The 13,256-nt window shown below is 51.7% G+C and overlaps 1 protein-coding gene across 1 annotated transcript in view; it reads left to right on the plus strand.

The window, feature by feature from the left end:
• PLBD2 (phospholipase B domain containing 2) overlaps positions 1 to 13,256 on the plus strand; it is a 277,840-nt gene that overhangs the window by 217,780 nt on the left and 46,804 nt on the right. The window contains exon 10 of the mRNA XM_086943253.1: positions 10,432 to 10,584. Within this exon, the coding sequence (XP_086799379.1) occupies positions 10,432 to 10,584 (153 nt within the window). The remainder of the gene's footprint in view (positions 1 to 10,431; positions 10,585 to 13,256) is intronic.

Here is a 13,256-nt window from a genome sequence, read left to right on the forward strand (position 1 = left end):
AAAGTTGTTTGAAGCCCGGCAGTCGGCTCCGCGACACTCGAGGTCCTGGTCTTGTGGGAGTTAGAGGGGCTGGTCGCGGAGTCGTCCTCATCATTCTTCTGGATCGAAGTTTTCGCACTCGGGGTCAGGTAAATCAAAGCATTCCAAAAAGAAGTCGAAGAAGCATCGTCGCTCCTCGACTTCCCCTCGTGTGACGGGGCTGAGGGTGCAGGCAGTGCCACCCCTGCGGCTTCGGCGAAGCCTGCAACATCGCCCCCCAGTCAACGCCCCCTTCCCGGGTGCAAGGGCAACGCCTGCTCAGGTGCAAGAGTTTCTTGCTGCCATGGCCCACCTCTTTGGGCAGTCTGGCCATCCCGATGTGCTTGTGGGCCTCGTGGGCCCGACTGGGGGTCCTGCTTTGCCATCTCTGGCGGTATCGGCCCTGTTCTCACCGGCGGCTCCGCAGGCCCCCCAGGGATCCGGGATTGGATTCAGATAGACGCCGGTTGACCTAGTTACACCTCCACTGACCCTGATATTCCCGGCACCGCTTCCAACGTCGCCTGCTCCTCGGGACGACGTCGTACCCAGGTTCAGCCCGGACACGGTGCCGGATCGGCGTCCCCTGATGCAGATGGGCCCTTTTGGGCCCTATGTCCCTCCTCCTTATTTTGAGCCTGTTCCACAGACTTCGGAGAAAGGGGAGGACTGGGATGGGTGTGGCGACCCTCTAGCACAGGACTGTGCTTCTGATCCAGACTGGGTAGAGGATTTGGGGGTGCCAGTGGTCTTCACACCACGCCTGACCTTGGCATGCTGTCTCCTCCTACCGTGGCTACAGAGGATGGAGCCAGTTACACAGTGATGTTGCGTAGGGTGGCGGAGGCTCTCCACCTCGAACTCCCTACAGTGGCCGTCAGGACTAACCTCCTGACAGAAGTGCTCCAACCGGCAGCTACCTCTTCGGAGCCCTTGCTTCCTTTTAATGAGGCACTGTCTGACTTTCTTTTGGGCACCTGGTCCAGGCTCAACACAGGGACTCCTGTGGACAGGAACGTGGCCTGATGCCATCGGCCGGCTCTGGGTGACCCCCCTCTTCCTTACCCAACACCCCTCCCCTGAGAGCTTGGTTGTCCAAGCCTCTGCATCCCAGAGTGCATTCCCTATCGCACCTCTGGATTGGGAATCCAAGAAGGTGGATCAGCTTGGCAAGAAGCTGTTTTCATCTGCCAGCTTAGGGCTGCGGTCAGTGAACACTGCATGCCTCTTGGGCCGCCATACCCACTCTCTGTGGGACACGGTTGCGCAGGTGCTGCCCAACTGCCCGGAGGTGACCCAGCAGTTCTTTCCCAGGCGGTTGCAGCCAGGAGAGACGCAGCGAAGTTCACCATGCGTTGTGGGCTGGTCACCGTAGACTTACTGGGCAGGTCGATTTCCACGACAGTGGCGCCCACACGTGGTTGAGGACAACTGGCTTCTCGGGGGATTTCCAGAACACTCTGATGTGCATGCCCTTTGATGGCATTCACCTTTTTGGCCATAAGGCAGATAGTGCGTTGGAGTGCTTCAAGGACTTCCGGGCTACAGCCAAGTCCTTGGGCCTTACGGCCGCTCGGCCTCCTCCACCTTCTACCTTTAGCTCCTTTCGTGGCAACCGAAGGGGCGCCCCACAGCGTTCGCAGAACCATAGGCCACAGCAGAAACAGCTTCAGCATGGTCACGGACGTGGGAACCATCTAGGCGGTTCAGGGGGTCAGCGGGCGGGTCAGTCCACTTCCACCCCCGCAACATCTACTTCAAAGCCTTCCTAATCTGACCTTTCAAGCCCAGCGGACACCAGTGGGTGGACGAATACGCCATCATCTCTACCACTGGCGCAACATCACTTCGGACAAGTGGGTGCTGCAAATTGTCTGAAGAGGCTACTCCCTCCCCTTCGAGACAAGCCCTCCAGCCATTCCACCTCAGTACCACTGCATGTCCGCGGATCTCTAGGCACTTCTCCAGCAGGAAGTTGCGTCCCTCTTGGTCAAGGGGGCCATTGAGCACGTTCCAACACCAGAAGTAGGTCGTGGTTGTTATTCCCACTACTTTCTGTTTCCAAAGAAGGATAAGAGCCTGCGTCCTATCTTAGACCTTCGGAACGTCAATCGCTTCCTCCGAAAGGAGAAGTTCAAGATGCTCACACTTTCTCAGGTCTGGTCTGACCTGGACCCGCAAGACTGGATGGTGGTGTTGGACCTGCAGGACACCTATTTTCATATTCCTGTCCCGCCTACCCACAGGCGCTACCTGTGTTTCACGGTAGGCCACGAGCACTTTCAGTTCACCCTGCTCCCCTTTGGCATTATCAGCGCCCCTCTGGTGTTCACGAAAGTGTTGGCGGTGGTCGCAGCTCATCTGCGCAGATCAGAGGTTTGAGTCTTCCCCTATCTCGACGATTGGCTGTTGAAGGCGGGCTCGCCCCAGGCAGTTGTCTTCCAACTCCAGACTATGGCCGACCTCCTGTATTTGCTGTGGTTTTCCATCAACGTGCCAAAGTCACACCTGATTCCCTCGCAGATGCTCCTTTTCAGCAGAGCAGTTTCGGGTTTATCCCCCCGAACAGCGAGTCCGGAACATTCAGGCTATGATTCCGATTTTTCAGCCTCTGTCCCGGGTTGCGATCAGGATGACCCTTCAACTACTGGGCATGATGGCCTCCTACATCCTGCTTGTGGTTCATGCTAGATGGCATATGTGGGCTCTGCAGTGGGACCTGAAGTTCCAGTGGGCACAGCATCAGGGTAACCTGTCCGATCATGTCCAGATCTCGGAGGGCACTGCACGGCAATTTCAGTGGTGGCTCACGAATCGTGATTGGGTCAATGGCAGATCCCTCTCCCTTCCCCAACCGGAACATACAGTAGTGACGGACGCGTCCCTTCTGGGATGGGGCAGCCACATGGAAAAGGCGGAGATCAGAGGCCTCTGGTCTCCGGCGGAGTCCAGGCTCCACATCAACCTTCTGGAGCTCCGGGCAATCCAACTTACACTGAAGGCATTCCTTCCTTCAGTCATGGGGAGAGTAGTGCAGGTGTTCCGACAACACCACCGCCATGTAGTACTCAACTAACAGGGCGGGGTGTAGTCTGGAACCCTATGCCAGGAGGCTCTGCTCCTCTGGGCTTGGCTGGAACATCAGGGCATGTCCCTGGTGGTTCAGCACCTGGCAGGTTCTCTGAACGGCAGGGCGGGCGAACTCAGAAGCCTGTGCAAGATGGATCACGAATGGCGTCTGAACTAGAACGTGGCGCAAGGTCTCTTTCAGCAACTGGGAGAGCCTTGGTTAGATCTATTCGTCAACGAAGACAACGCGCATTGTCATCAGTTCTGCATGTTGGTATTTCCAAGGCGACACTCGCTCTACAACGCTTTTCGTCGCGAGTGGAGTTGCGGTCTGCTGTACACTTTTCCGCCTATGCCACTTCTGCCCAGAGTGCTGTAGAAGATCAGGCGCGACCGGGCCCAAGTCATCCTTGTGGCTCCGGACTCAGCTCGAAGAGTTTGGTATCCCGAGATACTCAGTATGAGCATCGATCCCCCGATCCGTCTGCCTCTTCGGGAGGATCATCTGTCGCAGCAGCAGGGGACGGTCGCCCACCCGAACCTGTCCAGTCTCCACCTCCTTGTGTGGAGATTAAGCGGCGGCAGTTGACGCCTTTTTACCTGCCTCCCGTAGTCTGTAATGTTATCTTGGCAGCCAGGCGTCCCTCCACTAAGACGGTATACGCCTGCAAGTGTAATACATTTGTGGCATGGTGCACAGCGAAGGCAGTGGATCCCCTTTCTGCCCCTCTTTCAGAGGTCCTTCTTTTTCTTCTCTCTTTGGCCCAGCAGGGCTCTCCACTGGGCACTATCAGGGGCTATCTCTTGGCCATTTCCGCTTTTTTAAGGCTTCCGGATCAGCCTTCCCTTTTCAAGTACCCTGTTGTACATAGATTCTTAAAAGGCATCACGCACATGTTTCCTCTTTTTCCTTTCGTGATGCCTCAGTGGAACTTCAATCTAGTTCTTACTTCTCTGATATGTGCTCCCTTTGAGCCATTTCACAATTGCCCTCTTAGTCTCCTCACTCTAAAGTCTGCTTTCCTGGTTGCCATCACTTCTGCCAGAAGAGTGAGTGAGCTCCAGGCTCTTTCTTCTAAGCCTCCTTTTCTTTCTGTCTGTCTGGACAAAGTTGTTCTAAAGACTCATCCTTCTTTTCTGCCAAAGGTTGTCACTGCCTTTCACACTGGGCAGACCATCACCTTGCCCACCTTCTTTCCGCCTCCGCATCCCTCAAAAGAGGAAGAGAGGTTCCACTGCCTGGACCCAAAACATGCGCTCTCTTTCTATCTGGACCGCACACAACAGTTCCGGGTGGATGACCAGCTCTTTGTTGGCAACGTGGGCGCCGAGCAGATCGGGCTTTGCAAGAGCAGACCATCTCTCGGTGGGTCGTTGTGTGCATCAAGGCTTGTTACTCCTTGGCTAAAAAGGAGCCTCCGTTGGGATTACGCGCCCACTCTACCAGGGCGACGGCAGCCACTACTGCTCTGGGACGGGGAGTTTCCTTGCATGACATCTGTTAGGCGGCTACGTGGGCCTCGCTGCACACGTTTACCAAGCACTACTGCCTGGACAGCCAAGTCCGTAGAGATGGCTTCTTTGGCCTTTCTGTTCTCCAGGACTTTCTGGTGTGATCTTGGTTCGCAGACCCACCACCGGGGTTGGTATTGCTGAGGTATCTATTCTAAGGTAAGCAATATATTACTACGTGTTAATTTCTTATGCCAAGTTACTTACCTTTGGTAACGATATATCTGTAAGAAACATTAGTAGTGATAGATTCCTTACCGCCTCACCCATCCTCCCCATTCTGCGAACTGATTTCTAGGGTTAAGGTCATCCTTTTCAGGGCCCTAGTTTCATGGCACCAGTGGTCAGTTTCTTGCATGGCTCTGCGTTCCTGGCGCGGAAAGTCGTGTACAGAACTGACGTCAGCGTGCGTGGGTGCGTCTAAGTAGCTCCAGCAACGTCATCCTGGCGCAGTCATCCTGATGTTAACGACGCACTCGGAGCCTCACGACTACGCCTACAGACATGCCGGGGTACTGCCGACGAAAAACTTTCCTGATCCAGTCTGACGCCTGGGGTAATTCTAAGGTAAGGAATCTATCACTACTAATGTTTCTTACAGGTATATTGTTACCGAAGGTAAGTAACTTGTGTTTTTATCTTAGTAAAGTAACATTGTGTGGGCAAGAGAAGGTTGGCAATTGATTGTTATTAAGGAATTTTAATGATGGTGCGTACGGAGTGCTTAGTCATGAGAACCTACATAATTAAGCAGTAAATAAGTGGTTCAGAGTATAAATGAGCTTTGTAAAATTTGACTAAGTAATGATGAGCTGTTCGACTAACGGTGCTGAATTAATTTGAAAGAGAGAGCTAATTCATGGTACCTTGTGTGCAAGTCAAATGGTTCTGGGGGTTGGGCATTGCATGAGTTAAGGGGGCTAAGAGTGAATGACCAGTTGTTCTAGTCCTTTTTCTACATTTCCGTTTTCACATTTTGTTTCTTGCTTTTCTTATCCCATCTTCCTCATGGTATTCTTGTAAGTTCTTCTGTCCCATACTCCTTACTTTCCTTTTTCTCAGTCTTTTTTCTTTCTATCTGTTTATAATCATTATCCCAACTCAATCCTATTTTCGTTCTCTTTATCTCACAAACTTTATTTATTTCTTTTCTCTTGCCAATGTGCTCCCCAGCTCTTAGTTTTTTTCTGGCATTATTCCTCTTCTCTTTTTTTTTTTTTCCTCCTGCCAGCTTTCTTGTCTTGTATTTTTTTCACCCACTTCTTTCCTCCTTTCTTTCCTGCCTTTTTCTTCATGTTTGTCTATTCTCATACACTTCTCTGTTTTAAGTTATTCCTTCATACAACCTCTTTTTTGCCGTCTTCCTTCTCTTTTCTTCCTACTGTTTCTTATTGCTATTCTCTTTGCCATGTTTTTCTTTCTCTTGTTCTATCTTTCCTTTCTTTCAGTTTATGTTCCTTTCCTACACCAACCTTTTCTGTCCGAATTGTCTCATTCAATTCCTGCCCATCTGTTGTTTGCCTCCTACTTTTTTTTAAATACTCTCCTTTCTTCAGTTCTCTTCCCTGACCTACTTATTCAATCAATCAATCAATCAGTGACACTTATAAAGCGCGCTACATACCCGTAGGGTCTCAAGGCGCTGGGGGTGGGGGGGTGCCGCTACCGCTCGAACAGCCAGGTCTTCAGCTTCTTCCTGAAGGAGAGGTGGTCTTGGGTCAGGCGCAGGTCGGACGGGAGGGAGTTCCAGGTCTTGGCGGCCAGGTAGGAGAAGGACCTTCCTCCTGTAGTCGCTCTTCGGATGCGGGGGACGGCGGCGAGGGCGTGGTTGGCTGATCGGAGGTGGCGTTTGGGAGCGTAGAAGTTGACTCGACTGTTGAGGTAGCTCGGGCCTTGGTCGTGTAGGGCTTTGTGTGCGTGGGTGAGGAGGCGGAAGGTGATTCTCTTGTTGACGGGGAGCCAGTGAAGGTCTCTCAGATGTCCGGAGATGTGGCTGGATCGTGGGATGTCGAGGATGAGTCTGGCTGAGGCGTTTTGGATCCGCTGGAGTCTCTTCTGGAGCTTGGCGGTGGTCCCGGCGTAGAGGGCGTTGCCGTAGTCCAGTCGGCTGGTGACGAGGGCCTGGGTGACGGTCTTCCTGGTCTCTGTGGGGATCCACCAGAAGATCTTCCGTAGCATGCGTAGGATGTTGAAGCACGCCGAGGAGACGCTGTTGACTTGCCTGGTCATGGAGAGGGAGGAGTCCAGGATGAAGCCCAGGTTTCGTGCATGGTCTGTCGGTTTGGGTGCGGTGCCCAGGGCGGGAGGCCACCAGGAGTCGTCCCAGGCGGAGGGTGAGGAGCCCAGGATGAGGACCTCCGTCTTGTCCGAGTTCAGTTTCAGGCGGCTGGTCGTCATCCACTCGGCTACCTCTTTCATCCCTTCGTGCAGGTTGGCTCTGGCGGCGGCGGGGTCGTTGGTCAGGGAGAGGATCAGCTGGGTGTCGTCGGCGTAGGAGATGATGCTGAGGTGGTGTTTGCGTACGATGGCCGCGAGGGGGCTCATGTAGACGTTGAAGAGGGTGGGGCTCAGGGATGATCCTTGGGGGACGCCGCAGATGACTTCGGAGGCCTCTGACTTGTATGGTGGTAGGCGGACTCGCTGTGTTCTTCCGTCGAGGAAGGAGATGATCCATTCCAGCGCCTTGTCCTGGATTCCGATGTTGCTGAGGCGCCGTATTAGGGTGCGGTGGCAGACCGTGTCGAATGCCGCGGAGAGGTCTAGGAGGATGAGGGCCGCTGTTTCTCCATTGTCCATCAGGGCTCGGATGTCATCGGTGGCGGCGATGAGGGCGGTCTCGGTGCTGTGTTTGGCTCGGAAGCCGGACTGTGAGGGGTCGAGGGATCCGTTCGTCTCGAGGAAGGCGGCCATCTGCTTGTTGACGGTCTTCTCGATGACTTTGGCTGGAAACGGGAGAAGCGAGATGGGGCGGTAATTCTTGAGGTCGGTGGGGTCCGCTGTTGGTTTCTTGAGTAGAGCGCTGAGTTCGGCGTGTTTCCAGCTTTCAGGGAAGATGGCGGTGTCGAAGGATGTGTTGATGATGTCTCGCAGGTGGGGTGCGATGACAGCGTCTGCCTTGTTGAAGACGTGGTGAGGGCAGGGGTCGGTTGGTGATCCGGAGTGGATGGAGTTCATCGTGCGGATGGTGTCTTCTGTGCTGATCGGGGTCCAGGCGTGGAGGGTGGTGGTGGGGGGGGGTGGCTGGTCGGTCGTGGTGTGCGTTGGTTGGTTGTTGAAACTGCTGTGTATGTCCGTGATCTTGTTGTGGAAGTATGAGGCGAGGGAGTTGCAGAGGTCTTGCGATGGGGTGATGTCGTTGTTTCCTGCGCTGGGGTTGGAAAGCTCTTTCACGATGTTGAAGAGTTCCTTGCTGTTGTGTGCGTTGTTGTCCAACCGGTCCTTGAATGCTGTTCTCTTGGCGGCGCGGATCAGCTGGTGGTGTTTCCGGGTGGCAAGTTTGTAGGAGGTCCTGTTGTCCGGTGTCGGATCCCTTTTCCAGACTTTCTCGAGGGCTCGGCAGTTCTTCTTGGAGCTCTTGAGTTCGTCGGTGAACCATGGGGCCTTCTTGCTGCCGGGTCTGCTAGGCGGGGTCCTCAGTGGGGCGAGTTCGTCCGCGCAGTTGCTGATCCACTTCGTGATGTTATCGGCGGCCTGGCTGGGGTTCGCTGAGCTGGCAGGAGGGTGTTGGCTCAGGGAGGTGGCGAGCTGGTCTGCTGTGATCTTGTTCCAGCTTCTGCGGGCGGTGTGTTGCTGGTGTTGGTGGGTCGTCGTTCTCTTGAAGGTGAAGTGGACGCAGCTGTGGTCCGTCCATTGAAGCTCTGTGGCGTGGCTGAAGTCGATGTCTGTGCTGGATGAGAAGACGGCGTCGAGTGTGTGTCCGGCGAGGTGGGTGGGGGTGGACACCAGTTGCTTGAGTCCCAGGTTGGCGAGGTTGTCGAGCAGGGTGCTGGTGTTGTGGTCGTTGTTGTTCTCCAGATGGAAGTTGAGGTCTCCCAGGAGGATGTAGTCAGCGGAGGGGAGGGCATGCGGGCTGACGAAGTCGGCGATGTCCTCGCTGAATTGCGTGCGTGGTCCAGGGGGTCGGTAGATCAGGGTGCCTCTGAGGGTGGTGTTCGGGTTGGTGTGGATCTGGAAATGCAGGTGTTCGGCGCTGGTCAGGGTGTTGTCGGTGCTGGTCGTGAGACGGATGGTGTTCCTGTGGATGATGGCGATGCCTCCTCCCATCTGGTTGGCGTTTCGGTCCCTCCGGACGATCTTGTAGCCCTCTGGGATAGCGATGGCGATGTCGGGAGCTGAAGAGGCGTTCATCCAGGTCTCCGTGAGGAAGGCAACGTCAGGGGCTGTGGCGTCTAGAAGGTTCCAGAGTTCGATGGCGTGTCTGTGGACGGAGCGGGTGTTGAGCAGGATGCACTTGAGGTGGGTGCTGCTGGAGTTCGACTTGGCGGGTGCTGGTGCGGGGCTGGTCCGGATGCAGGAGAACTTGCAGGCGTGGCAGCTGAACGGTCCGTGGGTGCGTCTTGGAGTGGCTTGGTGGAATTCTGGGAGTCGGCCGGTGTTGAGAGCGATGAGGGTGGCGGCTGAGTACGTCAGGCGGGTCGGTCGGGCTCTTCGGGGGCCAGGGGTCCTGGCGCTGGTCGCGATCCGGTCGCGGACGGGCGCAGACGGGCTTACCTTTGGCGCGCCTTCGGCGCACAAACGGCGCGCCCGCTGCGCGTGACCGCTGCGCGTTCGCACGGTCGCCATTTAAGGCGAAGTGCGCGGGTGGGCGGAGCAGCTGGGAGGCGGGAGCGGGGAGGGTTACAGAAGGCAAAAAAGGGGCGGGGACAAGCGGCGGTGGCGGGAAGGGAGGGCGGGGGGCGGCGAGGTAGGCGGACAACAAGGAAGGAGAGCCAAACACGGGGAAAATGCAAAAACAGTGGAACAGGCACAAAGAAACGAAAAAACAGGGGAAAAAAGACAGTTAAACCTTAACAAGCACAAAAAACCGTCAAAACAAATGGCAAAAGCACTCACAGCGGCGGCAGCCGGCAAACGAGGCAGCAGCGAGGCTGGGGCAGGCAAGGGGCACACGCAGCAGCTGGTGGCCGTGCATTTCGTTTGATTAAAATTGTTTTTTATCATTTGTTAGTGATAGATACAACAGCACATTTAAAACCAAACGTTTCTGCACATCCTAAAATAACCACCATGCCATCCTCCACTTCATCACTCAAGAAGAATTACAATCATTCATTACCCTATCCCTCGCATTACCACACTCTCCACCATCCATAATTACCATACATTTTCAACCATAGTCATAGAGACTGACCTCATCTTATCAAATGGCTACCACCATGTCCCCCAGATCGTAATGTGTTTGAGGGCACCCTATTGATGTGCACACTGACTCCTCAGCCAGAGCCCAGTAATTTACACCACTGTACCATTTAGTTACTGACTGCACTGTTGAGATCTTCAGTGCCTGGCTATGTCTCTCTTGGCTATTATTACCCGATATCTGTTGGCAATCGTACCCCTTATTCCTGTCCCAGATCGGCATAATGTGAAGAAACAATGATCTGGGAGCATGGAAACCAGCCACTGTGCTCCGTATCAAAAGCACACGGTCCCTGTTAAGGTGTATTCTTGATAAGTGTTGCACTGTGTGTATAAAAGTGCCTACCTTTACACCACGTCTCAGACACGCCACTTATTGCTACTACCTATTCTCTTCCACACTCTACCTTTTTCCTTCCTTCCAGTCTCTTGGTGCTTTACTTACTTCAATGCTTAATGTGTTTGCTTTCTCAGTTATTTTGTGGAAATCTACAATGCCAGTGGTGGGCCAGAGTTGGTAAGCAAGTACGGTGACTGGTTCACCTACGACAAAAACCCACGTGCTCAGATTTTCCGAAGAAATCAGACAATGGTTCATGACCTGCAGTCCATGATCCGGCTCATGAGGTAAGTTAGCATCCTAAATCAGGCATTACTGGGGGCCTACACACCTTGTCATAAGCAGTGATTGCATACTGTCAGACTCTATTTGGGAGGCATATGCCAGGCTAAGGCTACGGTGCCACATCAGTAGGGTAAGCCTCTGCCGTCCAGAGCCTGCCTCTAAGGCTCTGCAAATTGGGCCAAGTAAGACCCTTTCAGCACTTGTCTCTCAATGGGAGTGATGACTAGCACCCTCCAGCAGCAAAATAAGATGAAGGTCCAGCCCAGTCCCTCTCTTTATAAAAGGAAAGTACACTATTATACATAAAACAAAAGTCCACAATAATGCTGGAATTCCATGAATTGGAGGTGTGAGTCTCCTATGCTGGAAAGCGGGACTTCTCCTCCCCTAGGCACTCCTCCTCCCTCCCCCCACCCCTTTCTCACTGTGTTTATCTGAGTTCTCGGGCTCAGCGTGGCATAATCTCTAATATGTGTGCAGTACTCACCTTCCCCCCCCTCAACCCCCCCCCCTTCTCAGGATACAGTCTTAAGGGACACGAGACCCATTTTAGTCCCACATCTGTCTATCGTGATTTCTCTCTGGCCAGGTTGAACCATCCCACAATAGCAGGTTCACCGGTGTTGGGCTGGGCCATGGATAAGAACAAAATCATCGTCCAATCTTCCTGTCAGTCATTTTACAAAAGAAATACAATATTGCATTGACGACTGAGCAAGAATATCACAGCTTTTTAGTTTTAAAATTCAAGCCAACTACAGAATTAATTTGCTCAGCTTTACACATTATTAGACATTTCACAGTTCTGAGAATACAACCTTTTCCTGACACCTAATCAAGTCAGGCTGGAAAACTACTATACTTTTATTGGGCTCTTTCATATGTGGTTGATACTCGGATGTAGTCTGTGTCAATACAACCAGAAGTTAATGACAATTCTTCAAATCAAAGTTCTCGGATGGTAGTAACCTCTTACAGAGAGAGGTTAAAGACCAACAGAGAAGCTAACAATGTATATCCGCAACAGACTGTGCAAGAAATGTAATAGAGGAATACAGTACAGAGATACAAGAGAGGTTTCCTACATTGTTCTCGTACCTAATAAAAGATTTAGAAACCCTAATTTCCAGCCAACCTGTCAGAAAGCAAAGCGACATGCATTATTTATGGTGCAGCAGCCCATGGTGTATATAGTGCTATAGGGCCAACAGAGATATGCATCACTTTCAACAATTAATCATGAGTAATTGTATAACAAAAAGTGTAACAGGGCACTAAAGGAATGGAAGGGCTAATTATTCATATCCAACAAGGTCTTGATTGATCACCTGAATACTAGAAGTTCATAATTACTTCACACCCTAGCCTGAAAAATGTTTGAGGCCAAATATGCAATTGTCAGAAATGTAATCCTGCTACACTTTTTCTTTAACCTTTTGATGGTAAAGGAATTATTTTTCTGAATAATCCTAAAGCCCTACTTGGAATATAGGTTACAATTATCTCAACCAGGAATATAGGGCATTCCTACATGTTGCTTTATAGCCGAACACTAGTGTTTTAAATATCACAGAAGAGGCCTCTTGCAGCTACTGAAGTTTCCTCGACCTATGAGACATGAGCACGTCTAGTAAAACTGAGCATGTTTTGGCTGGCACATTCTGTACAAACTGAAGCTTTCTTATATTAGTAGAGGTTCCAACAAGCAGGGCCTTCCCATAGTCTAACTTTGAGCAAATAAGATTTCCTCAGCATCTTCAGATAGAAGTGAGAGGCTGAGACTACACTAAATATAGGGCTGCCTGTAGACATTCATGAATTCAGAATGGCACCCAACATTCTGACTTCACTCATTGGATTCAGATACCTGTCTACTATAAAGGAGTTAGAACGAGCCATGTTTAATTTCAGACAATTGTCTGTCCCACTAGGCAAGAATGTAGGCTGCTGCACTGAGTCTCACACAGTTGTGCTCCATCCATCTTGTTACTGCATAAACTATATCAGCAACATTTCTTTGGTCTCAAATTGTTCTTGACATCATGTTTAAAGTAATCTGCTTATCTTTTGCATAGTTCTTAAACTGTACACTTAAATCTAACATAATTTGCTGCTGGGGTTGTACGTACAGATTAAAAGGTGGAGAAGACTTACTTGGACCCCTGTGGTAGCTTTAGTTCTGCCACGAAGGATCTTTATGAATAGTCCTAAACATAAGAATAACTACCCACTGATTTCGAGACTCCGGAGCATTGCTTCGGCATTGTCTTTAGCATTACCCATTAATCCTCAGCACAAGAGTATTCACATGTACTTATTTTGCTGATCATTTTCTGGAAGCCTATATAGGTGAGGATTTCCAAACTGCTGTCAGTAGAAGTATGAGAAAAAGCGCCCTTTCCCGGGATACATTGCAGCATCTTTCTCGACCATTAGCCGCAATTAGGAAAATGCAGTTTGATAAGATTTTCATTATTAGAATTGTACTGCGACTGTAAAGCTCCAGGAACCTCCGCTTCACATGACTTCTTTTACTAGCAGATGGACGCACAGTCTCAGTTCGGTTTCTGGCTCATGTGACTTTATTCAGAGGCCCCACTGGGTGTTTTTCATACCTTTTTTTCTGGCAGAAATGTATTACACCGTATTTGGTCTTTTTTTGTTTTCACTTAAT

Source organism: Lissotriton vulgaris, chromosome 11, assembly GCF_964263255.1.
Source record: "Lissotriton vulgaris chromosome 11, aLisVul1.2, whole genome shotgun sequence".
Taxonomy (NCBI): domain Eukaryota; kingdom Metazoa; phylum Chordata; class Amphibia; order Caudata; family Salamandridae; genus Lissotriton; species Lissotriton vulgaris.